This window comes from Eucyclogobius newberryi, unplaced genomic scaffold, assembly GCF_026437365.1.
Source record: "Eucyclogobius newberryi isolate DKJ021-1_F unplaced genomic scaffold, fEucNew1.0.hap1 SCAF_4, whole genome shotgun sequence".
Classification (NCBI taxonomy): domain Eukaryota; kingdom Metazoa; phylum Chordata; class Actinopteri; order Gobiiformes; family Gobiidae; genus Eucyclogobius; species Eucyclogobius newberryi.
The window spans coordinates 37,919,326-37,946,971 of NW_027316056.1; the positions used below are offsets into that span (position 1 = coordinate 37,919,326).

General features: G+C 50.1%; 1 protein-coding gene across 1 annotated transcript in view; it reads right to left on the reverse strand.

The window, feature by feature from the left end:
- LOC140377369 (glutamate receptor ionotropic, NMDA 2A-like) overlaps positions 1 to 27,646 on the reverse strand; it is a 427,148-nt gene that overhangs the window by 115,601 nt on the left and 283,901 nt on the right. The window contains exon 6 of the mRNA XM_072462756.1: positions 69 to 203. Within this exon, the coding sequence (XP_072318857.1) occupies positions 69 to 203 (135 nt within the window). The remainder of the gene's footprint in view (positions 1 to 68; positions 204 to 27,646) is intronic.

The window sequence follows — 27,646 nt, forward strand, 5'->3', positions numbered from 1 at the left end:
ATCTCACAGGCGTTTGTGTTCGGACAGTATTTGGCGACTGTCCCGTCCAATCAGAAGGCGTCACTCACATGGCCTCGTCCTTGGAGCAGTAGAGCAGGATGACCGGACTCTGGATCCTCTTGAGGGCGATGTGGGACTTGGAGTTGGGGTCGCCGTCCACAGCGTCCAGGGTGACCACGCTCTGCATGTCCCAGCGCACGAAACTGAAACACACAAACACACGCACAGAGGGTCAGTTCAGGGGACGTCAGGGCGCGTAATGCCACGGCAACGACCAACTTTAGCGTGGTTTCGTGCGGCGGTTGTGAGGTGTTCCCCAAGGCTCTGTACTGGGGCCCTAAGTGTTTTCTGTAAGGACTTAAAAACATCTACATTGCATTTTGTTTGCTGATTTCACAAGCTTCAATAAAAAGAAAAGTCACGATACTAAAGACATGGTTTGAAACTTAAAACAGTTCTAACAAAGAGATCAGACGAGATCCACAGATTGAAAATGACTCTTGGATGATGCTTCAAAAGAAAGTCATCAGGAAAGACAATTATGCAAATTATTTTTATCAAATTAAATCTGTTAAAATGACATCTTGATCTTCACTGCGATCGCACTGTCTGAGGGACAGAACCACATGCTCTCTCACGCCCTGACCACACTGACCGCACGCCCTGACCACACTGACGACACGCCCTGACCACACTGACGACACGCCCTGACCACCCTGACCACATGCCCTGACCCCACGCCCTGATCACACGCCCTGACTTCACACCCTGACCACACTGACCCTACGCCCTGACCACACGCCCTGACTTCACGCCCTGACGACACGCCCTGACCACCCTGACCACACGCCCTGACCGCACGCTCTGACTTCACACCCTGACCACACTGACCCCACGCACTGACCACACGCCCTGACTTCACACCCTGACCACACTGACCCCACGCCCTGACCACAAGCCCTGACCACACGCCCTGACCACACGCACTAACCCCACGCCCTGACCACACGCCCTGACTTCACACCCTAACCACACTGACCCCACGCCCTGACCACAAGCCCTGACCACACGCCCTGACCACACGCACTAACCCCACGCCCTGACCACACGCCCTGACTTCACGCCCTGACCACACTGACCCCACACACTGACCACACGCCCCGACCGCACGCCCATGCGTTAAACTAGTATTTACGATAAAGACATTTTATCTAATTCAATGCACAGAACCAGCGCTTATGCGGGAAAAGCAGCTCCTCCTCCTCAGCAGCTCCTCCTCCTCAGCAGCGCCTCCTCAGCAGCTCCTCTTCCTTGGCTCCTCCTCCTCAGCAGCTCCTCCTCCTCAGCAGCTCCTCCTCAGCAGCTCCTCTTCCTTGGCTCCTCCTCCTGAGCTCCTCAAACGTCTCGTTGTTCGCTTTGAGACGGGCGCATTATCAGAACGAGTGGGCGTGGCGGCGGCAGGCGCCGGGGAGCAGGACCTGGCGGGAGGCTCAGGAGGCTCCGAGAGGACGCCTGCTGCAGACGGCATCGCTCGGAGGGACAGAGGCGGGGCCGGGAGCATTTGGGCGCGGCAAATATCATCCAGCGCTAATTATAATCAGGAGTCGCTGTTTGGAGGCCGCGAGGGACGAAGCAAATCCATCCCTCCTGCTCCCGACCAACTTACCACGAGAACTTTGAGAGAATGTCAAGCTCGTTCTCGCGTTATTGAATTAAACATTTATTTCCAAATTGCTCTGCTTCACTTCCTGGTGTGCGGCGTTTATCTGCAGCAAGTAACACGCTGTAGGAACGCAGTAACACGCTGTAGGAACGCAGTAACACGCTGTAGGAACACAGTAACACGCTGTAGGATCGCAGTAACACGCTGTAGGAACACAGTGACACGCTGTAGGAACACAGTAACACGCTGTAGGAAGGCAGTAACACGCTGTAGGATCGCAGTAACACGCTGTAGGAACACAGTGACACGCTGTAGCAACGCAGTAATACGCTGTAGGAACACAGTAACACGCTGTAGCAACGCAGTGACACGCTGTAGGAACGCAGTAACACGCTGTAGCAACGCAGTAACACGCTGTAGGGACGCAGTAACACGCTGTAGAAAAGCATTAACACGCTGTAGGAACGCAGTAACACGCTGTAGAAACGCAGTAACACGCTGTAGGATCGCAGTAACACGCTGTAGGAACACAGTGACACGCTGTAGCAACGCAGTAATACGCTGTAGGAACACAGTAACACGCTGTAGCAACGCAGTGACACGCTGTAGGAACGCAGTAACACGCTGTAGGAACGCAGTAACACGCTGTAGCAACGCAGTAACACGCTGTAGGGACGCAGTAACACGCTGTAGAAAAGCATTAACACGCTGTAGGAACGCAGTAACACGCTGTAGAAACGCAGTAACACGCTGTAGGAACGCAGTAACAAGTTGTAGGGACGCAGTGACAGGCTGTAGGAACGCAGTGACACGCTGTAGGAACACAGTAACACGCTGTAGGAACGCAGTAACACGCTGTAGGAACGCAGTAACACGCTGTAGTAACGCAGTGACACGCTGTAGCAACGCAGTAATACGCTGTAGGAACACAGTGACACGCTGTAGCAACGCAGTAATACGCTGTAGGAACACAGTAACACGCTGTAGCAACGCAGTGACACGCTGTAGGAACGCAGTAACACGCTGTAGCAACGCAGTAACACGCTGTAGGGACGCAGTAACACGCTGTAGAAAAGCATTAACACGCTGTAGGAACGCAGTAACACGCTGTAGAAACGCAGTAACACGCTGTAGGAACGCAGTAACAAGTTGTAGGGACGCAGTGACAGGCTGTAGGAACGCAGTGACACGCTGTAGGAACACAGTAACACGCTGTAGGAACGCAGTAACACGCTGTAGTAACGCAGTAACACGCTGTAGGAACACTGTAACATACAGTAGGAACATAGGAACGCAGTAACATGCTGTAGCAACGCAGTAACACGCTGTAGGAACGCAGTAACACGCTGTAGGAACGCAGTAACACGCTGTAGGATAGCAGTAACACGCTGTAGGAACGCAGTAACACGCTGTAGCAACGCAGTAATACGCTGTAGGAACACAGTAACACGCTGTAGCAACGCAGTGACACGCTGTAGGAACGCAGTAACACGCTGTAGCAATGCAGTAACACGCTGTAGGGACGCAGTAACACGCTGTAGAAAAGCATTAACTTGCTGTAGGAACGCAGTAACACGCTGTAGAAACGCAGTAACACGCTGTAGGAACGCAGTAACAAGTTGTAGGGACGCAGTGACAGGCTGTAGGAACGCAGTGACACGCTGTAGGAACACAGTAACACGCTGTAGGAACGCAGTAACACGCTGTAGGAACGCAGTAACACGCTGTAGGAACACAGTGACACGCTGTAGGAACACAGTGACACGCTGTAGGAACGCAGTAACACGCTGTAGGAACGCAGTAACATACAGTAGGAACGTAGGAAATCAGTAACATGCTGTAGCAACGCAGTAACACGCTGTAGTAACGTAGTAACACGCTGTAGGAACGCAGTAACACGCTGTAGTAACGTAGTAACACGCTGTAGGAACGCAGTAACACGCTGTAGTAACGTAGTAACACGCTGTAGGAACGCAGTAACACGCTGTAGAAACGCAGTAACACACTGTAGGAACGCAGTAATACGCTGTGGGAACGCAGCAACACGCTGTAGGAACACAGTAACACGCTGTAGCAACGCAGTGACACGCTGTAGCAACGCAGTGACACGCTGTAGGAACGCAGTGACACGCTGTAGGAACGCACTAAAACGCTGTAAGAACGCAGTCACAAGCTGTAGCAACGCAGTAAAACACTGTAGGAACGCAGTAACACGCTGTAGGAACGCAGTAACACGTTGTAGCAACGCAGTAATCTAACACGCTGTAGTAACGCAGTAACTCACTGTAGGAACGTAGGAACGCAGTAATACGCTGTAGTAACGCAGTAACTCGCTGTAGGAACACAGTAAAACGCTGTAAGAACGTAGGAACGCAGTAACACGCTGTAGACACGCAGTAGGAACGTAGGAACGCAGTAATAAGCTGTAGGAATGCAGTAACACGCTGTAGCAACGCAGTAACACGCTGAAGGAACGCAGTCACACGCTGTAGAAACGCAGTAACACGCTGTAGGAACACAGTAACACGCTGTAGGAACGCGGTAACACGCTGTAGGAACGCAGTACCACGCTGTAGCAATGCAGTAACACGCTGTAGCAACACAGTAACACGCTGTAGGAACGCAGTAACACGCTGTAGGAACGCAGTAACACGCTGTAGGAACGCAGTAACACGCTGTAGAAACGCAGTAACACGCTGTAGAAACGTAGTAACACGCTGTAGGAACGCAGTAACACGCTGTAGAAACGCAGTAACACGCTGTAGAAACGCAGTAACACGCTGTAGAAACGCAGTAACACGCTGTAGGGACTCAGTGACACGCTGTAGGAACGCAGTGACACGCTGTAGGAACGCAGTCACACGCTGTAGGAACGCAGGCACACGCTGTAGGAACGCAGTCACACGCTGTAGGAACGCAGTAACACGCTGTAGGAACGCAGTAACACGCTGTAGGAACGCAGTAAAACGCTGTAAGAACGCAGTCACACGCTGTAGCAACGCAGTAATCCAACAGGCTGTAGTAACGCAGTAACACGCTGTAAGAACGCAGTAACACACTGTATGAACGCAGTAACACGCTGTAGGAACGCAGTAACACGCTGTAGCAACGCAGTCACACGCTGTAGGAACGCAGTCAGACGCTATAGGAACGCAGTAAAACGCTGTAGGAACGCAGAAACACGCAGTAGGAACGTAGGGACGCAGTAACACGCTGTAGCAATGCAGTAACACGCTTTAGGAACGCAGTAATACGCTGTAGGAACGCGGTAACACGCTGTAGGAACACAGTAACTCGCAATAGGAACGTAGGGACGCAGTAACACGCTGTAGGAACGCAGTAACACACTGTAGGAACGCGGTAACACGCTGTAGGAACACAGTAACACGCTGTAGGAACGCAGTAATACGCTGTAGGAACACAGTAACACGCTGTAGGAACGCAGTAACATGCTGTAGCAACGCAGTAACACGCTGTAGGAACGCAGTAACACGCTGTAGGGACGCAGTAACATGCTGTAGGAACACAGTAACACCCTGTAGGAACGCAGTAACACACTGTAGGAACGCAGTAACACGCTGTAGCAACGCAGTCACACGCTGTAGGAACGCAGTCACACGCTATAGGAACGCAGTAAAACGCTGTAGGAACGCAGTAACACGTTGTAAGAACGCAGTAAAACGCTGTAAGAATGCAGTCACACGATGTAGCAACGCAGTAACACATTGTAGGAACGCAGTAACACGCTGTAGCAACACAGTTATCTAACACGCTGTAGTAACGCAGTAACTCGCTGTAGGAACACAGTAAAATGCTGTAAGAACGCAGTAACACGCAGTAGGAACGTAGGAACGCAGTAACACGCTGTAGCAACGCAGTAACACGCTGTAGGAACGCAGTAATACGCTGTAGGAACGCAGTAACACGCTGTAGCAACGCAGTAATCTAACACGCTGTAGTAACGCAGTAACACGTTGTAGGAACACAGTTAAACGCTGTATAAACGCAGTAACACACTGTAGCAACGCAGTAACACGCTGAAGGAACGCAGTAACACGCTGTAGGAATGCAGTAACACGCTGTAGGAACGCAGTAATACGCTGTAGGAACGCAGTAACACGCTGTAGGAACGCAGTAACACACTGTAGGAACGCGGTAACACGCTGTAGAAACATAGTAACATGCTGTAGGAACGCAGTAATACGCTGTAGAAACACAGTAACACGCTGTAGCAACGCAGCGACACGCTGTAGGAACGCAGTAACATGCTGTAGCAACACAGTAACACGCTGTAGGAACGCAGTAACACGCTGTAGGGACGCAGTAACATGCTGTAGAAACGTAGTAACACGCTGTAGGAAGGCAATAACACGCTGTAGAAAGGCAGTAACACGCTGTAGGGACGCAGTGACACGCTGTAGGAACGCAGTAACACGCTGTAGGAACGCAGTAACACGCTGTAGGAACGCAGTAACACGCTGTAGCAACGCAGTAATCTAACACGCTGTAGTAACGCAGTAACACACTGTAGGAACACAGTAACACGCTGTAGGATCGCGGTAACACGCTGTAGGAACGCAGTACCACGCTGTAGCAATGCAGTAACACGCTGTAGCAACACAGTAACACGCTGTAGGAACGCAGTAACACGCTGTAGGAACGCAGTAACACGCTGTAGAAACGCAGTAACACGCTGTAGAAACGTAGTAACACGCTGTAGGAACGCAGTAACACGCTGTAGAAACGCAGTAACACGCTGTAGAAACGCAGTAACACGCTGTAGGGACTCAGTGACACGCTGTAGGAACGCAGTGACACGCTGTAGGAACGCAGTCACACGCTGTAGGAACGCAGTCACACGCTGTAGGAACGCAGGCACACGCTGTAGGAACGCAGTCACACGCTGTAGGAACGCAGTAACACGCTGTAGGAACGCAGTAACACGCTGTAGGAACGCAGTAAAACGCTGTAAGAACGCAGTCACACGCTGTAGCAACGCAGTAATCCAACAGGCTGTAGTAACGCAGTAACACGCTGTAAGAACGCAGTAACACACTGTATGAACGCAGTAACACGCTGTAGGAACGCAGTAACACGCTGTAGCAACGCAGTAATCTAACACGCTGTAGTAACGCAGTAACACGCTGTAGGAACACAGTAACACGCTGTAGGAACGCAGTAACACACTGTAGGAACCCAGTAACACGCTGTAGGAACGCAGTACCACGCTGTAGCAATGCAGTAACACGCTGTAGCAACACAGTAACACGCTGTAGGAACGCAGTAACACGCTGTAGGAACGCAGTAACACGCTGTAGAAACGCAGTAACACGCTCTAGAAACGTAGTAACACGCTGTAGGAACGCAGTAACACGCTGTAGAAACGCAGTAAAACGCTGTAGAAACGCAGTAACACGCTGTAGGGACTCAGTGACACGCTGTAGGAACGCAGTGACACGCTGTAGGAACGCAGTCACACGCTGTAGGAACGCAGGCACACGCTGTAGGAACGCAGTCACACGCTGTAGGAACGCAGTCACACGCTGTAGGAGCGCAGTAACACGCTGTAGGAACGCAGTAAAACGCTGTGAGAACGCAGTCACACGCTGTAGCAACGCAGTAATCCAACAGGCTGTAGTAACGCAGTAACACGCTGTAAGAACGCAGTAACACACTGTATGAACGCAGTAACACGCTGTAGGAACGCAGTAACACGCTGTAGCAACGCAGTAATCTAACACGCTGTAGTAACGCAGTAACACGCTGTAGGAACGCAGTCACACGCTGTAGGAACGCAGTCAGACGCTATAGGAACGCAGTAAAACCCTGTAGGAACGCAGAAACACGCAGTAGGAACGTAGGGACGCAGTAACACGCTGTAGCAACGCAGTAACACGCTTTAGGAACGCAGTAATACGCTGTAGGAACGCGGTAACACGCTGTAGGAACACAGTAACACGCAATAGGAACGTAGGGACGCAGTAACACGCTGAAGGAACGCGGTAATACGCTGTAGGAACGCAGTAACACGCTGTAGTAACGCAGTAACACACTGTAGGAACGCGGTAACACGCTGTAGGAACACAGTAACACGCTGTAGGAACGCAGTAATACGCTGTAGGAACACAGTAACACGCTGTAGGAACACAGTAACACGCTGTAGGAACGCAGTAACATGCTGTAGCAACACAGTAACACGCTGTAGGAACGCAGTAACACGCTGTAGGGACGCAGTAACATGCTGTAGGAACACAGTAACACCCTGTAGGAACGCAGTAACACACTGTAGGAACGCAGTAACACGCTGTAGCAACGCAGTCACACGCTGTAGGAACGCAGTCACACGCTATAGGAACGCAGTAAAACGCTGTAGGAACGCAGTAACACGTTGTAAGAACGCAGTAAAACGCTGTAAGAATGCAGTCACACGATGTAGCAACGCAGTAACACATTGTAGGAACGCAGTAACACGCTGTAGCAACGCAGTTATCTAACACGCTGTAGTAACGCAGTAACTCGCTGTAGGAACACAGTAAAATTATGTAAGAACGCAGTAACACGCAGTAGGAACGTAGGAACGCAGTAACACGCTGTAGCAACGCAGTAACACGCTGTAGGAACGCAGTAATACGCTGTAGGAACGCAGTAACACGCTGTAGCAACGCAGTAATCTAACACGCTGTAGTAACGCAGTAACACGTTGTAGGAACACAGTTAAACGCTGTATAAACGCAGTAACACGCTGTAGCAACGCAGTAACACGCTGAAGGAACGCAGTAACACGCTGTAGGAATGCAGTAACACGCTGTAGGAACGCAGTAATACGCTGTAGGAACGCAGTAACACGCTGTAGGAACGCAGTCACACGCTGTAGGAACGCAGTAACACGCTGTAGGAGCGCAGTAACACGCTGTAGGAACGCAGTAAAACGCTGTGAGAACGCAGTCACACGCTGTAGCAACGCAGCGACACGCTGTAGGAACGCAGTAACACGCTGTAGCAACACAGTAACACGCTGTAGGAACGCAGTAACACGCTGTAGGGACGCAGTAACATGCTCTAGAAACGTAGTAACACGCTGTAGGAAGGCAATAACACGCTGTAGAAAGGCAGTAACACGCTGTAGGGACGCAGTGACACGCTGTAGGAACGCAGTAACACACTGTAGGAACGCAGTAACACGCTGTAGGAACGCAGTAACACGCTGTAGGGACGCAGTAACATGCTGTAGGAACACAGTAACACCCTGTAGGAACGCAGTAACACACTGTAGGAACGCAGTAACACGCTGTAGCAACGCAGTCACACGCTGTAGGAACACAGTAACACGCTGTAGGAACGCAGTAACACACTGTAGGAACGCAGTAACACACTGTAGGAACCCAGTAACACGCTGTAGGAACGCAGTACCACGCTGTAGCAATGCAGTAACACGCTGTAGCAACACAGTAACACGCTGTAGGAACGCAGTAACACGCTGTAGGAACGCAGTAACACGCTGTAGAAACGCAGTAACACGCTCTAGAAACGTAGTAACACGCTGTAGGAACGCAGTAACACGCTGTAGAAACGCAGTAAAACGCTGTAGAAACGCAGTAACACGCTGTAGGGACTCAGTGACACGCTGTAGGAACGCAGTGACACGCTGTAGGAACGCAGTCACACGCTGTAGGAACGCAGGCACACGCTGTAGGAACGCAGTCACACGCTGTAGGAACGCAGTAACACGCTGTAGGAGCGCAGTAACACGCTGTAGGAACGCAGTAAAACGCTGTGAGAACGCAGTCAAACGCTGTAGCAACGCAGTAATCCAACAGGCTGTAGTAACGCAGTAACACGCTGTAAGAATGCAGTAACACACTGTATGAACGCAGTAACACGCTGTAGGAACGCAGTAACACGCTGTAGCAACGCAGTAATCTAACACGCTGTAGTAACGCAGTAACACGCTGTAGGAACGCAGTCACACGCTGTAGGAACGCAGTCAGACGCTATAGGAACGCAGTAAAACCCTGTAGGAACGCAGAAACACGCAGTAGGAACGTAGGGACGCAGTAACACGCTGTAGCAACGCAGTAACACGCTTTAGGAACGCAGTAATACGCTGTAGGAACGCGGTAACACGCTGTAGGAACACAGTAACACGCAATAGGAACGTAGGGACGCAGTAACACGCTGAAGGAACGCGGTAATACGCTGTAGGAACGCAGTAACACGCTGTAGTAACGCAGTAACACACTGTAGGAACGCGGTAACACGCTGTAGGAACACAGTAACACGCTGTAGGAACGCAGTAATACGCTGTAGGAACACAGTAACACGCTGTAGGAACACAGTAACACGCTGTAGGAACGCAGTAACATGCTGTAGCAACACAGTAACACGCTGTAGGAACGCAGTAACACGCTGTAGGGACGCAGTAACATGCTGTAGGAACACAGTAACACCCTGTAGGAACGCAGTAACACACTGTAGGAACGCAGTAACACGCTGTAGCAACGCAGTCACACGCTGTAGGAACGCAGTCACACGCTATAGGAACGCAGTAAAACGCTGTAGGAACGCAGTAACACGTTGTAAGAACGCAGTAAAACGCTGTAAGAATGCAGTCACACGATGTAGCAACGCAGTAACACATTGTAGGAACGCAGTAACACGCTGTAGCAACACAGTTATCTAACACGCTGTAGTAACGCAGTAACTCGCTGTAGGAACACAGTAAAATTATGTAAGAACGCAGTAACACGCAGTAGGAACGTAGGAACGCAGTAACACGCTGTAGCAACGCAGTAACACGCTGTAGGAACGCAGTAATACGCTGTAGGAACGCAGTAACACGCTGTAGCAACGCAGTAATCTAACACGCTGTAGTAACGCAGTAACACGTTGTAGGAACACAGTTAAACGCTGTATAAACGCAGTAACACGCTGTAGCAACGCAGTAACACGCTGAAGGAACGCAGTAACACGCTGTAGGAATGCAGTAACACGCTGTAGGAACGCAGTAATACGCTGTAGGAACGCAGTAACACGCTGTAGGAACGCAGTCACACGCTGTAGGAACGCAGTAACACGCTGTAGGAGCGCAGTAACACGCTGTAGGAACGCAGTAAAACGCTGTGAGAACGCAGTCACACGCTGTAGCAACGCAGCGACACGCTGTAGGAACGCAGTAACACGCTGTAGCAACACAGTAACACGCTGTAGGAACGCAGTAACACGCTGTAGGGACGCAGTAACATGCTCTAGAAACGTAGTAACACGCTGTAGGAAGGCAATAACACGCTGTAGAAAGGCAGTAACACGCTGTAGGGACGCAGTGACACGCTGTAGGAACGCAGTAACACACTGTAGGAACGCAGTAACACGCTGTAGGAACGCAGTAACACGCTGTAGGGACGCAGTAACATGCTGTAGGAACACAGTAACACCCTGTAGGAACGCAGTAACACACTGTAGGAACGCAGTAACACGCTGTAGCAACGCAGTCACACGCTGTAGGAACGCAGTCACACGCTATAGGAACGCAGTAAAACGCTGTAGGAACGCAGTAACACGTTGTAAGAACGCAGTAAAACGCTGTAAGAATGCAGTCACACGATGTAGCAACGCAGTAACACATTGTAGGAACGCAGTAACACGCTGTAGCAACACAGTTATCTAACACGCTGTAGTAACGCAGTAACTCGCTGTAGGAACACAGTAAAATGCTGTAAGAACGCAGTAACACGCAGTAGGAACGTAGGAACGCAGTAACACGCTGTAGCAACGCAGTAACACGCTGTAGGAACGCAGTAATACGCTGTAGGAACGCAGTAACACGCTGTAGCAACGCAGTAATCTAACACGCTGTAGTAACGCAGTAACACGTTGTAGGAACACAGTTAAACGCTGTATAAACGCAGTAACACGCTGTAGCAACGCAGTAACACGCTGAAGGAACGCAGTAACACGCTGTAGGAATGCAGTAACACGCTGTAGGAACGCAGTAATACGCTGTAGGAACGCAGTAACAAGCTGTAGGAACGCAGTAACACACTGTAGGAACGCGGTAACACGCTGTAGGAACATAGTAACATGCTGTAGGAACGCAGTAATACGCTGTAGAAACACAGTAACACGCTGTAGCAACGCAGCGACACGCTGTAGGAACGCAGTAACACGCTGTAGCAACACAGTAACACGCTGTAGGAACGCAGTAACACGCTGTAGGGACGCAGTAACATGCTGTAGAAACGTAGTAACACGCTGTAGGAAGGCAATAACACGCTGTAGAAAGGCAGTAACACGCTGTAGGAACGCAGTAACACACTGTAGGAACGCAGTAACACGCTGTAGCAACGCAGTAATCTAACACGCTGTAGTAACGCAGTAACACGTTGTAGGAACGCAGTAAAACGCTGTAGGAACGCAGTAAAACGCTGTAGGAACGCAGTAGCATGCAGTAGAAACGTAGGAATGAAGTAACACGCTGTAGCAACGCAGTCACACGCTATAGGAACGCAGTAAAACGCTGTAGGAACGCAGTAACACGCTGTGAGAACGCAGTAACATGCTGTAGCAACACAGTAACACGCTGTAGGAACGCAGTAACACGCTGTAGGGACGCAGTAACATGCTCTAGGAACACAGTAACACCCTGTAGGAACGCAGTAACACACTGTAGGAACGCAGTAACACGCTGTAGCAACGCAGTCACACGCTGTAGGAACGCAGTCACACGCTATAGGAACGCAGTAAAACGCTGTAGGAACGCAGTAACACGTTGTAAGAACGCAGTAAAACGCTGTAAGAATGCAGTCACACGATGTAGCAACGCAGTAACACATTGTAGGAACGCAGTAACACGCTGTAGCAACACAGTTATCTAACACGCTGTAGTAACGCAGTAACTCGCTGTAGGAACACAGTAAAATGCTGTAAGAACGCAGTAACACGCAGTAGGAACGCAGTAACACGCTGTAGGAAAGCAGTAACACGCTGTAGCAACGCAGTAATCTAACACGCTGTAGTAACGCAGTAACACGTTGTAGGAATGCAGTAACACGCTGAAGGAACGCAGTAACACGCTGAAGGAACGCAGTAACACGCTGTAGGAATGCAGTAACACGCTGTAGGAACGCAGTAATACGCTGTAGGAACGCAGTAACACGCTGTAGGAACGCAGTAACACACTGTAGGAACGCGGTAACACGCTGTAGGAACATAGTAACATGCTGTAGGAACGCAGTAATACGCTGTAGAAACACAGTAACACGCTGTAGCAACGCAGCGACACGCTGTAGGAACGCAGTAACACGCTGTAGCAACACAGTAACACGCTGTAGGAACGCAGTAACACGCTGTAGGGACGCAGTAACATGCTGTAGAAACGTAGTAACACGCTGTAGGAAGGCAATAACACGCTGTAGAAAGGCAGTAACACGCTGTAGGGACGCAGTGACACGCTGTAGGAACGCAGTAACACACTGTAGGAACGCAGTAACACGCTGTAGCAACGCAGTAATCTAACACGCTGTAGTAACGCAGTAACACATTGTAGGAACGCAGTAAAACGCTGTAGGAACGCAGTAGCACGCAGTAGGAACGTAGGAATGAAGTAACACGCTGTAGCAACGCAGTCACACGCTATAGGAACGCAGTAAAACGCTGTAGGAACGCAGTAACACGCTGTGAGAACGCAGTAAAACGCTGTAAGAACGCAGTCACACGCTGTGAGAACGCAGTAAAACGCTGTAAGAACGCAGTCACACGATGTAGCAACACAGTAATCTAACACGCTGTAGTAACGCAGTAACTCGCTGTAGGAACACAGTAAAACGCTGTAAGAACGCAGTAACACGCAGTAACACGCAGTAACACGCAGTAACACGCAGTAACACGCAGTAGGAATGTAGGAACGCAGTAACACGCTGTAGCAACGCAGTAACACGCAGTAGTAACGTAGGAACGCAGTAACACGCTGTAGCAACACAGTAACACGCTGAAGGAACGCAGTAACACGCTGTAGGAACGCAGTAACACACTGTGGGAACGCAGTAACACGCTGTAGCAACGCAGTAATCTAACACGCTGTAGTAACGCAGTAACACATTGTAGGAACGCAGTAAAACGCTGTAGGAACGCAGTAACACGCAGTAGGAACGTAGGAACGAAGTAACACGCTGTAGCAACGCAGTCACACGCTGTAGGAAAGCAGTCACACGCTATAGGAACGCAGTAAAACGCTGTAGGAACGCAGTAACACGCTGTAGGAACGCAGTAACACGCTGTAGGAACGCAGTAATACGCTGTAGGAACGCAGTAACACGCTGTAGGAACGCAGTAACACACTGTAGGAACGCGGTAACACGCTGTAGGAACATAGTAACATGCTGTAGGAACGCAGTAATACGCTGTAGAAACACAGTAACACGCTGTAGCAACGCAGCGACACGCTGTAGGAACGCAGTAACACGCTGTAGCAACACAGTAACACGCTGTAGGAACGCAGTAACACGCTGTAGGGACGCAGTAACATGCTGTAGAAACGTAGTAACACGCTGTAGGAAGGCAATAACACGCTGTAGAAAGGCAGTAACACGCTGTAGGGACGCAGTGACACGCTGTAGGAACGCAGTAACACACTGTAGGAACGCAGTAACACGCTGTAGCAACGCAGTAATCTAACACGCTGTAGTAACGCAGTAACACATTGTAGGAACGCAGTAAAACGCTGTAGGAACGCAGTAGCACGCAGTAGGAACGTAGGAATGAAGTAACACGCTGTAGCAACGCAGTCACACGCTATAGGAACGCAGTAAAACGCTGTAGGAACGCAGTAACACGCTGTGAGAACGCAGTAAAACGCTGTAAGAACGCAGTCACACGCTGTGAGAACGCAGTAAAACGCTGTAAGAACGCAGTCACACGATGTAGCAACACAGTAATCTAACACGCTGTAGTAACGCAGTAACTCGCTGTAGGAACACAGTAAAACGCTGTAAGAACGCAGTAACACGCAGTAACACGCAGTAACACGCAGTAACACGCAGTAACACGCAGTAGGAATGTAGGAACGCAGTAACACGCTGTAGCAACGCAGTAACACGCAGTAGTAACGTAGGAACGCAGTAACACGCTGTAGCAACACAGTAACACGCTGAAGGAACGCAGTAACACGCTGTAGGAACGCAGTAACACACTGTGGGAACGCAGTAACACGCTGTAGCAACGCAGTAATCTAACACGCTGTAGTAACGCAGTAACACATTGTAGGAACGCAGTAAAACGCTGTAGGAACGCAGTAACACGCAGTAGGAACGTAGGAACGAAGTAACACGCTGTAGCAACGCAGTCACACGCTGTAGGAAAGCAGTCACACGCTATAGGAACGCAGTAAAACGCTGTAGGAACGCAGTAACACGCTGTAGGAACGCAGTAACACACTGTAGGAACGCGGTAACACGCTGTAGGAAAACAGTAACACGCTGTAGGAACGCAGTAATACGCTGTAGGAACACAGTAACACGCTGTAGCAACGCAGTGACACGCTGTAGGAACGCAGTAACACGCTGTAGCAACACAGTAACACGCTGTAGGAACGCAGTAACAAGCTGTAGGGACGCAGTAACATGCTGTAGAAACGTAGTAACACGCTGTAGGAAGGCAGTAACACGCTGTAGAAAGGCAGTAACACGCTGTAGGGACGCAGTAACACGCTGTAGCAACGCAGTTATCTAACACGCTGTAGTAACGCAGTAACTCGCTGTAGGAACACAGTAAAACGCTGTAAGAACGCAGTAACACACAGTAGGAACGTAGGAACGCAGTAACACGCTGTAGCAACGCAGTAACACGCAGTAGTAACGTAGGAACGCAGTAACACGCTGTAGCAACGCAGTAACACGCTGAAGGAACGCAGTAACACGCTGAAGGAACGCAGTAACAAGCTGTAGCAACGCAGTAACACGCTGAAGGAACGCAGTAACACGCTGTAGGAACGCAGTAACACGCTGTAGGAACGCAGTAACACGCTGTAGGAACGCAGTAACACGCTGTAGGAACGCAGTAATACGCTGTAGGAACGCAGTAACACGCTGTAGCAACACAGTAACACGCTGTAGGAACGCAGTAACACGCTGTAGGGACGCAGTAACATGCTGTAGAAACGTAGTAACACGCTGTAGGAAGGCAGTAACACGCTGTAGGGACGCAGTAACACGCAGTAGGAACGTAGGAACGAAGTAACACGCTGAAGGAACGCAGTAACACGCTGTAGAAACGCAGTAACATGCTGTAGGAACGCAGTAACACGCTGTAGGAACGCAGTAATACGCTGTAGGAACGCAGTAACACGCTGTAGGAACGCAGTAACACACTGTAGGAACGCGGTAACACGCTGTAGGAACACAGTAACACGCTGTAGGAACGCAGTAATACACTGTAGGAACACAGTAACACGCTGTAGCAACGCAGTGACACGCTGTAGGAACGCAGTAACACGCTGTAGCAACACAGTAACACGCTGTAGGAACGCAGTAACACGCTGTAGGGACGCAGTAACATGCTGTAGAAACGTAGTAACACGCTGTAGGAAGGCAGTAACACGCTGTAGGGACGCAGTGACACGCTGTAGGAACGCAGTAACACGCTGTAGGAACGCAGTAACACACTGTAGGAACGCAGTAACACGCTGTAGCAACTCAGTAATCTAACACGCTGTAGTAACGCAGTAACACGTTGTAGGAACGCAGTAAAACGCTGTAGGAACGCAGTAGCACGCAGTAGGAACGTAGGAATGAAGTAACACGCTGTAGCAACGCAGTCACACGCTGTAAGAACACAGTCACACGCTGTAAGAACGCAGTAAACGCTGTAAGAACGCAGTCACACGATGTAGCAACGCAGTAATCTAACAGGCTGTAGTAACGCAGTAACACGCTGTAGGGACGCAGTGACACGCTGTAGGAACGCAGTAATACGCTGTAGGAACGCAGTAACACGCTGTAGGAACGCAGTAACACACTGTAGGAACGCGGTAACACGCTGTAGGAACACAGTAACACGCTGTAGGAACGCAGTAATACACTGTAGGAACACAGTAACACGCTGTAGCAACGCAGTGACACGCTGTAGGAACGCAGTAACACGCTGTAGCAACACAGTAACACGCTGTAGGAATGCAGTAACACGCTGTAGGGACGCAGTAACATGCTGTAGAAACGTAGTAACACGCTGTAGGAAGGCAGTAACACGCTGTAGGGACGCAGTGACACGCTGTAGGAACGCAGTAACACGCTGTAGGAACGCAGTAACACACTGTAGGAACGCAGTAACACGCTGTAGCAACTCAGTAATCTAACACGCTGTAGTAACGCAGTAACACGTTGTAGGAACGCAGTAAAACGCTGTAGGAACGCAGTAGCACGCAGTAGGAACGTAGGAATGAAGTAACACGCTGTAGCAACGCAGTCACACGCTGTAGGAACACAGTCACACGCTATAGGAACGCAGTAACACGCTGTAAGAACGCAGTAAACGCTGTAAGAACGCAGTCACACGATGTAGCAACGCAGTAATCTAACAGGCTGTAGTAACGCAGTAACACGCTGTAGGAACGCAGTAACACATTGTAGGAACGCAGTAACACGCTGTAGCAACACAGTTATCTAACACGCTGTAGTAACGCAGTAACTCGCTGTAGGAACACAGTAAAACGCTGTAAGAACGCAGTAACACGCAGTAACACGCAGTAGGAACGTAGGAACGCAGTAACACGCTGTAGCAACGCAGTAACACGCAGTAGTAACGTAGGAACGCAGTAACACGCTGTAGCAACGCAGTAACACGCTGAAGGAACGCAGTAACACGCTGTAGGAACGCAGTAACACGCTGTAGCAACGCAGTGACACGCTGTAGGAACGCAGTAACACGCTGTAGCAACACAGTAACACGCTGTAGGAACGCAGCAAAACGCTGTAGGAACGCAGTAGCACGCAGTAGGAACGTAGGAACGTAGGAACGAAGTAACACGCTGTAGCAACACAGTCACACGCTGTAGGAACGCAGTCACACGCTGTAGGAACGCAGTAACACGCTGTAGCAACGCAGTAACACGCTGAAGGAACGCAGTAACACGCTGTAGAAACGCAGTAACACGCTGTAGGAACGCAGTAACACGCTGTAGGAACGCAGTAACACGCTGTAGAAACGTAGTAACACGCTGTAGGAAGGCAGTAACACGCTGTAGGGACGCAGTAACACACAGTAGGAACGTAAGAACGAAGTAACACGCTGTAGCAACGCAGTCACACGCTGTAGGAACGCAGTCACACGCTGTAGGAACGCAGTAACACGCTGTAGCAACGCAGTAACACGCTGAAGGAACGCAGTAACACGCTGTAGAAACGCAGTAACACGCTGTAGGAACGCAGTAACACGCTGTAGGAACGCAGTAATACGCTGTAGGAACGCAGTAACACGCTGTAGGAACGCAGTAACACACTGTAGGAACGCAGTAACACGCTGTAGGAACGCAGTAATTCACTGTAGGAAAACAGTAACACGCTGTAGCAACGCAGTGACACGCTGTAGGAACGCAGTAACACGCTGTAGCAACACAGTAACACGCTGTAGGAACGCAGTAACACGCTGTAGGAACGCAGTAACACGCTGTAGGGACGCAGTAACATGCTGTAGAAACGTAGTAACACGCTGTAGGAACGCAGTAACACGCTGTAAGAACACAGTAACACGCTGTAGGAACGCAGTAACACGCTGTAGGAACGCAGTAACACGCTGTAGGAACGCAGTAACACACTGTAGGAACGCAGTAACACGCTGTAGCAACTCAGTAATCTAACACGCTGTAGTAACGCAGTAACACGTTGTAGGAACGCAGTAAAACGCTCTAGGAACGCAGTAGCACGCAGTAGGAACGTAGGAATGAAGTAACACGCTGTAGCAACGCAGTCACACGCTGTAGGAACACAGTCACACGCTATAGGAACGCAGTAACACGCTGTAAGAACGCAGTAAACGCTGTAAGAACGCAGTCACACGATGTAGCAACGCAGTAATCTAACAGGCTGTAGTAACGCAGTAACACGCTCTAGGAACGCAGTAACACATTGTAGGAACGCAGTAACACGCTGTAGCAACACAGTTATCTAACACGCTGTAGTAACGCAGTAACTCGCTGTAGGAACACAGTAAAACGCTGTAAGAACGCAGTAACACGCAGTAGGAACGTAGGAACGCAGTAACATGCTGTAGCAACGCAGTAACACGCAGTAGTAACGTAGGAACGCAGTAACACGCTGTAGCAACGCAGTAACACGCTGAAGGAACGCAGTAACACGCTGTAGGAACGCAGTAACACGCTGTAGCAACGCAGTGACACGCTGTAGGAACGCAGTAACACGCTGTAGCAACACAGTAACACGCTGTAGGAACGCAGTAAAACGCTGTAGGAACGCAGTAGCACGCAGTAGGAACGTAGGAACGAAGTAACACGCTGTAGCAACACAGTCACACGCTGTAGGAACACAGTCACACGCTGTAGGAACACAGTAACACGCTGTAAGAACGCAGTAAAACGCTGTAAGAACGCAGTCACACGATGTAGCAACGCAGTAATCTAACAGGCTGTAGTAACGCAGTAACTCGCTGTAGGAACACAGTAAAAAACGCTGTAAGAACGCAGTAACACGCAGTAACACGCAGTAGGAACGTAGGAACGCAGTAACACGCTGTAGCAACGCAGTAACACGCAGTTGTAACGTAGTAACGCAGTAACACGCTGTAGCAACGCAGTAACACGCTGAAAGAACGCAGTAACACGCTGTAGGAACGCAGTAACACGCTATAGGAACGCAGTAAAACGCTGTAGGAAGGCAGTAACACGCTGTAGCAACGCAGTAACACGCTGAAGGAACGCAGTAACACGCTGTAGGAACGCAGTAACACGCTGTAGGAACACAGTAGTACGCTGTAGGAACGCAGTAACACGCTGTAGGAACGCAGTAACACGCTGTAGGAACGTAGTAATACGCTGTAGGAACGCAGTAACACGCTGTAGGAACGCAGTAACACACTGTAGGGACGCGGTAACACGCTGTAGGAACGCAGTAATACGCTGTAGGAACACAGTAACACGCTGTAGCAACGCAGTGACACGCTGTAGGAACGCAGTAACACGCTGTAGGGACGCAGTAACATGCTGTAGAAACGTAGTAACACGCAGTAGGAAGGCAGTAACACCCTGTAGAAACGCAGTAACACACTGTAGGAACGCAGTAACAGGCTGTAGCAACGCAGTCACACGCTATAGGAACGCAGTAAAACGCTGTAGGAACGCAGTAACACGTTGTAAGAACGCAGTAAAATGCTGTAAGAACGCAGTCACACGATGTAGCAACGCAGTAATCTAACAGGCTGTAGTAACGCAGTAACACGCTATAGGAACGCAGTAACACATTGTAGGAACGCAGTAACACGCTGTAGCAACGCAGTTATCTAACACGCTGTAGTAACGCATTAACTCGCTGTAGTAACGCAGTAACACGCAGTAGTAACGTAGGAACGCAGTAACACGCTGAAGCAACGCAGTAACACGCTGAAGGAACGCAGTAACACGCTGTAGAAACGCAGTAACACGCTGTAGGAACGCAGTAATACGCTCTAGGAACGCAGTAACACACTGTAGGAACGCGGTAACACGCTGTAGGAACACAGTAACACGCTGTAGGGACGTAGTAACATGCTGTAGAAACGTAGTAACACGCTGTAGGAAGGCAGTAACACGCTGTAGGAACGCAGTGACACGCTGTAGTAACGCAGTAACACGCTGTAGGAACGCGGTAACACGCTGTAGGAACACAGTGACACGCTGTAGGACCGCAGTAACACGCTGTAGCAACACAGTAACACGCTGTAGGAACGCAGTAACACGCTGTAGGGACGCAGTAACATGCTGTAGAAACGTAGTAACAAGCTGTAGGAAGGCAGTAACACACTGTAGAAAGGCAGTAACACGCTGTAGGGACGCAGTGACACGCTGTAGGAACGCAGTAACACGCTGTAGCAACGCAGTAATCTAACAGGCTGTAGTAACGCAGTAATACGCTGTAGGAACGCAGTAACACATTGTAGGAACGCAGTAACACGCTGTAGCAACGCAGTTATCTAACACGCTGTAGTAACGCAGTAACTTGCTGTAGGAACACAGTAAAACGCTGTAAGAACGCAGTAACACGCAGTAACACGCAGTAGGAACGTAGGAACGCAGTAACACGCAGTAGTAACGTAGGAACGCAGTAACACGCTGTAGCAACGCAGTAACACGCTGAAGGAACGCAGTAACACGCTGTAGCAACGCAGTGACACGCTGTAGGAACACAGTAACACGCTGTAGCAACACAGTAACACGCTGTAGGAACGCAGTAACACGCTGTAGGAAGGCAGTAACACGCTGTAGGAACGCAGTGACACGCTGTAGTAACGCAGTAACACGCTGTAGGAACGCAGTCACACGCTGTAGGAACGCGGTAACACGCTGTAGGAACACAGTGACACGCTGTAGGACCGCAGTAACACGCTGTAGCAACACAGTAACACGCTGTAGCAACACAGTAACACGCTGTAGAAACGCAGTAACACGCTGTAGGGACACAGTAACATGCTGTAGAAACGTAGTAACAAGCTGTAGGAAGGCAGTAACACGCTGTAGAAAGGCAGTAACACGCTGTAGGGACGCAGTGACACGCTGTAGGAACGCAGTAACACGCTGTAGGAACGCAGTAACACACTGTAGGAACGCAGTAACACGCTGTAGCAACGCAGTAATCTAACACGCTGTAGTAACGCAGTAACACGTTGTAGGAACGCAGTAAAACGCTGTAGGAACGCAGTAACACGCAGTAACACGCAGTAGGAACGTAGGAACGAAGTAACACGCTGTAGCAACGCAGTCACACGCTGTAGGAACGCAGTCACACGCTATAGGAACGCAGTGAAAGGCAGTAGGAACGCAGTAACACGCTGTAGCAACGCAGTAACACGCTGAAGGAACGCAGTAACACGCTGTAGGAACGCAGTAATACGCTGTAGGAACGCAGTAACACGCTGTAGGAACGCAGTAACACGCTGTAGGAACGCGGTAACACGCTGTAGGAACGCAGTAACACACTGTAGGAACGCAGTAACACACTGTAGGAACGCGGTAACACGCTGTAGGAACGCAGTCACACGCTATAGGAACGCAGTGAAAGGCAGTAGGAACGCAGTAACACGCTGTAGCAACGCAGTAACACGCTGAAGGAACGCAGTAACACGCTGTAGGAACGCAGTAATACGCTGTAGGAACGCAGTAACACGCTGTAGGAACGCAGTAACACACTGTAGCAACACAGTAACACGCTGTAGGAACGCAGTAACACGCTGTAGGGACGCAGTAACATGCTGTAGAAACGTAGTAACACGCTGTAGGAAGGCAGTAACACGCTGTAGGAACGCAGTAACACACTGTAGGAACGCAGTAACACGTTGTAGGAACGCAGTAAAACACTGTAGGAACGCAGTAGCACGCAGTAGGAACGTAGGAACGAAGTAACACGCTGTAGCAACGCAGTAAAACGCTGTAAGAACGCAGTCACACGATGTAGCAACGCAGTAATCTAACAGGCTGTAGGAACGCAGTAACACGCTGTAGCAACGCAGTTATCTAACACGCTGTAGTAACGCAGTAACTCGCTGTAGGAACACAGTAAAACGCTGTAAGAACGCAGTAACACGCAGTAACACGCAGTAGGAACGTAGGAACGCAGTAACACGCTGTAGCAACGCAGTAACACGCAGTAGTAACGTAGGAACGCAGTAACACGCTGTAGCAACGCAGTAACACGCTGAAGGAACGCAGTAACACGCTGTAGGAACGCAGTAACACGCTGTAGGAACGCAGTAATACGCTGTAGGAACGCAGTAACACGCTGTAGGAACGCAGTAACACACTGTAGGAACGCGGTAACACGCCGTAGGAACACAGTAACACGCTGTAGGAATGCATTAATACGCTGTAGGAACACAGTAACACGCTGTAGCAACACAGTGACACGCTGTAGGAACGCAGTAACACGCTGTAGCAACACAGTAACACGCTGTAGGAACGCAGTAACACGCTGTAGGGACGTAGTAACACGCTGTAGGAAGGTAGTAACACGCTGTAGGAACGCAGTCACACGCTGTAGGAACGCAGTAAAACGCTGTAGGGACGTAGTAACACGCTGTAGGAAGGTAGTAACACGCTGTAGTAACGCAGTCACACGCTTTAGGAACGCAGTCACACGCTGTAGGAACGCAGTAAAACGCCGTAAGAACGCAGTCAAAAGCTGTAGCAACGCAGTAATCCAACAGGCTGTAGTAACGCAGTAACACGCTGTAGCAACGCAGTAATCTAACAAGCTGTAGTAACGCAGTAACACGCTGTAGGAACGCAGTAAAACGCTGTAGGAACGCAGTAACACGGAGTAGGAACGCAGTAACATGCTGTAGCAACGCAGTCACACGCTGTAGGAACGCAGTAAAACGCTGTAAGAACGCAGTCACACGCTGTAAGAACGCAGTAACACGCTGTAAGAACGCAGTAAAACGCTGTAAGAACGCAGTCACACGCTGTAGCAACGTAGTAATCTAACAGGCTGTAGTAACGCAGTAACACGCTGTAGAAACGCAGTAACACACTGTAGGAATGCAGTAAGACGCTGTAGCAACGCAGTAACACGCTGTAGGAACACAGTAACACGCTGAAGGAACGCAGTGACACGCTGAAGGAACGCAGTAACACGCTGTAGGAACGCAGTAACACGCTGTAGGAACGCAGTAATACGCTGTAGGAACGCATTAACACGCTGTAGGAACGCAGTAACACGCTGTAGCAACGCAGTGACACGCTGTAGAAACGCAGTAACACGCTGAAGGAACGCAGTAACACGCTGTAGGAACGCAGTAACACGCTGTAGGAACGCAGTAATACGCTGTAGGAACGCATTAACACGCTGTAGCAACGCAGTGACACGCTGTAGAAACGCAGTAACACGCTGAAGGAACGCAGTAACACGCTGTAGGAACGCAGTAACACGCTGTAGGAACGCAGTAATACGCTGTAGGAACGCATTAACACGCTGTAGGAACGCAGTAACACGCTGTAGCAACGCAGTAACACGCTGAAGGAACGCAGTAACAAGCTGTAGGAACGCAGTAAAATGCTGTAGGAACACAGTAATACGCTGTAGGAACGCAGTAACACGCTGTAGGAAGGCAGTAACACACTGTAGGAACGCGGTAACACGCTGTAGGAACACAGTAACACGCTGTAGCAACACAGTAACACGCTGTAGGAACGCAGTAACACGCTGTAGGGACGCAGTAACATGCTGTAGAAACGTAGTAACACGCTGTAGAAACGTAGTAACACGCTGTAGGAAGGCAGTAACACGCTGTAGGAACGCAGTGACACGCTGTAGTAACGCAGTAACATGCTGTAGAAACGCAGTAACACGCTGTAGGAAGGCAGTAACACGCTGTAGGAACGCAGTGACACGCTGTAGTAACGCAGTAACACGCTGTAGGAACGCAGTCACACGCTGTAGGAACGCGGTAACACGCTGTAGGAACACAGTAACACGCTGTAGGAACACAGTAACACGCTGTAGCAACAAAGTAACATGCTGTAGAAACGTAGTAACAAGCTGTAGGAACACAGTAACACGCTGTAGAAAGGCAGTAACACGCTGTGACGGAGCCAGTCCGTCTTTAACTGGTGTCGCCGCTTATTTGCTGAGCAACCGCGCGGTCGTCATGCCCGCGCGCACTTTCCAACACACACTCATACATTCCCCGCTCCCCGCGTTTCCCTCTGTTTCATTCATTCGCATCAGACGCTACACACGCATCTTTCCCCGCACTCCTCCGTCACTAATCCGCCAAGGGTGCACACTTGCGCGCGTTAGGTTAAGTCTAAGCACACACACGTCAATTGTTGCCTGTTTTGTCACGAAGCCGCGCTCCGCCGATGCGTCGCGTTGGGTCGAAACCGAGCCAGGACCAGGAAGTTTAAATGCGCGTTGTTCGCGCCGTGGTGCTGACCATGTGACACCGGGTATTCTATGTGTTTATATTGCTTTATTTTGAACATGTGTATATAATTAATGATGTATTATGTTGTAGGAAGAGGCCACAACAGTTTATTGTCAATTTATTTGGGGTTTGAATTATATAGTTATTTTGCTCAGTGGGAGGGGCAAGTGAGGAATAAAGGGAGCCGCTCTTGGCTGTGGGAGGAGTCTGTCCCCAACATCAGAGACGGTAACAGTGTGAGAGAGAGAGTTAAAAGAGAGAACGAGTTAAAGGTGAACTCATAGTTGGAACTCTGTAAATATATGTTTTTGGATTTTTGGACCTTTTTTTTGCTCACTGTATATATTTTGCACTGTTACACTATTTTTGCACTTTGGTTTGGCACAATAAATCCACCTGAGCACTTGAAATCTGACTTCGCCATATTTTTGAGGGAGAGCCCCGCTACATTTGGTGTCAGAAGTGGGATATGGCAAGTCGGAAGAAAGTTTCTCGCCAACCAAAGCGCACAGGTTTGCGATCACAAGGCGGTGATCGACAGCCAGAGGGGGCAGGAGCTCCAGACCCAGCATGGGAGACAGATGAGGATGAAGAGTGGGAGCAGAAGCCCGAGCCATCATCTGAACCAGGTCAGGACATGGTGACGCTGATGAGAGATTTTCTAGCGGGACAGCAACGCCGCGAAGAGGGTTTGCTGGCCGAACTCCGGGGACTGAGAGCCTCTTTTCCTACTGTTGTGGAGGGCGGGGCTCAACCTGCATCCCCTTCGCAGCCGACTCTTCGAAGACCTCGTCCAGCGCCAAACCTGCCTGCACATCATGAGTCGCCAACCCCTGGTGGCCAGAGATCGGTGTTCCATGGAAGCCGCATGGAGATCGATGATGCTGAGCCGCAGCGCCATGTACCGGAAGCTGAGGACAGGCCGAGACCAGAATGGAGACCGTACAATGAGCCGAAAATACCACAGTTTCAGAGTGGTGAGGACATGGAAAATTATCTGCTACGTTTTGAGCGGATAGCTAGAACCTGGAGGTGGCCAGAGGACGAGTGGGCGTGTCGTCTTGTACCCTTATTGACTGGAAAGGGACTAGAGGCCTACTCTGCTATGGATGAAGACAGAGCCCACTGTTACATGGACCTGAAAGCAGCTCTGCTTGCGAAATTTAACATTTCACCCGAAACTTACCGACAGCAGTTTCGCTCCAGCACTCTGCCGCATGATGAAAGCCCTACGGAGACCTATCATCGCCTCCGAGGACTCTATCGCCGCTGGATAAGACCGGATGAACGCTCCAAGGAGGAAATTGGTGAAGCGATCATCATGGAGCAGCTTCTGCGGGTGTTTCCCTTTGAAGTGAGGACCTGGGTGAAGGAACATGAGCCAGCCGATGGATTTACCGCTGCTAAGTTGGCCGTGCAGTATCTCAACGCTCGGAAAGGAGTATCTTCTGCCCGGTTAACCACAGCATCCCAGCGCGCACCAGCTCAACTTTTTCTACCAAGGCCTGCCAGACGTGAGACCAACCAAGACGTGTCAGGTACCATGAATTCTGCCCCAAACCAACGAGGACCTGGTAAGGAGTTTATTTGTTTTTCCTGCCAACAACATGGGCACAAAGCCTCAGTTTGCCCTGTCCGTAAAGCTAAAGTTAGCGGAGCGTGCTATCCTCCAAGACCAGAGGCAGAGGGCACTCATGAGACAGAAAGTACTATTAAACGCTGTAAAAATGTGCTAATTAATGGCCAAGAGGTTTCTGCTTTACTGGACACTGGTAGTTTCACATCCCTTATCAAACGTAGCTCAGTGCCAGTTAGCAGCATAAACTATGGCAAGACAGTGGACATTTTGTGTGTGCACGGGGATAGCCACCTTTATCCTACTGTGGAGGTTACCATAACAGTTGCAGACCAGCCCTATCTGGTGGCTGTGGGAGTAGTAGAAAACCTACCCGTGGAGGCTATTCTCGGTTGGGACCTACCTTTTCTGATGGACCTGTTGTCTGGGAATGTTGACTCTGGGGGGAATAATGACTGTGGAAATGTGTCGTGTCCTGTTCTTACGCGGGCACAAGTGAAAGCCGGTGTCCAACCTCTGCCAGACTTGGACGGTAGTCTGTGTGAGGGAGGCACCAAAGGGCCAAGGAAATCCCGGCGTCAGCGACGCTTTGAAAAAGAAATGTGGTCTTTAAATCCGGAAAATTGTGATTCTTTTGTGTGGGATGTACCTGAAAATGTTTCTTTGTTGCAAAGCAATGATATTACTTTGAAAAGTCTTTTTGCTAAGGTGGGAAAAGAAACCAAAGGTTGTCTGGGTCAAGAAAAGTTTATTATTGACAATGGGGTGTTGTATATCGTTAGTGATGAATGTAAACGTATTGTTGTTCCCTTTAGCTGTAGGACCCTTGTCATGCATTTAGCACACACAGTGCCATGGTCAGGTCACCTCGGTCGCCACAAAACATTCTTGCGCGTCAGTTCTAGATTTTATTGGCCGTCCATGTATGCTGACATTCACAAATATTGCGCTACATGTCCAACCTGTCAGAAAACATGTCCAGTGCGCAAGTCTGACCGTGCCTTTTTGCAGCCTCTTCCAGTTATCTCCACTCCCTTCCGAAGGATTGCGATGGACATTGTGGGGCCCCTGGTGAAGAGCAGCAGTGGACATCAGTACATCCTGGTCATCTCGGATTATGCCACCAGATTTCCAGAGGCTTTTCCGCTGAGAACCATCACTGCGCCTGCTATCCTTCGAGCGCTTGTTCAACTGTTCTCCAGAGTTGGATTACCTGATGAAATTCTCACGGACCAAGGCACCAACTTCACATCTCGGTTAATGCACCTTTTCCAGCAGCAACTGGGCATTTC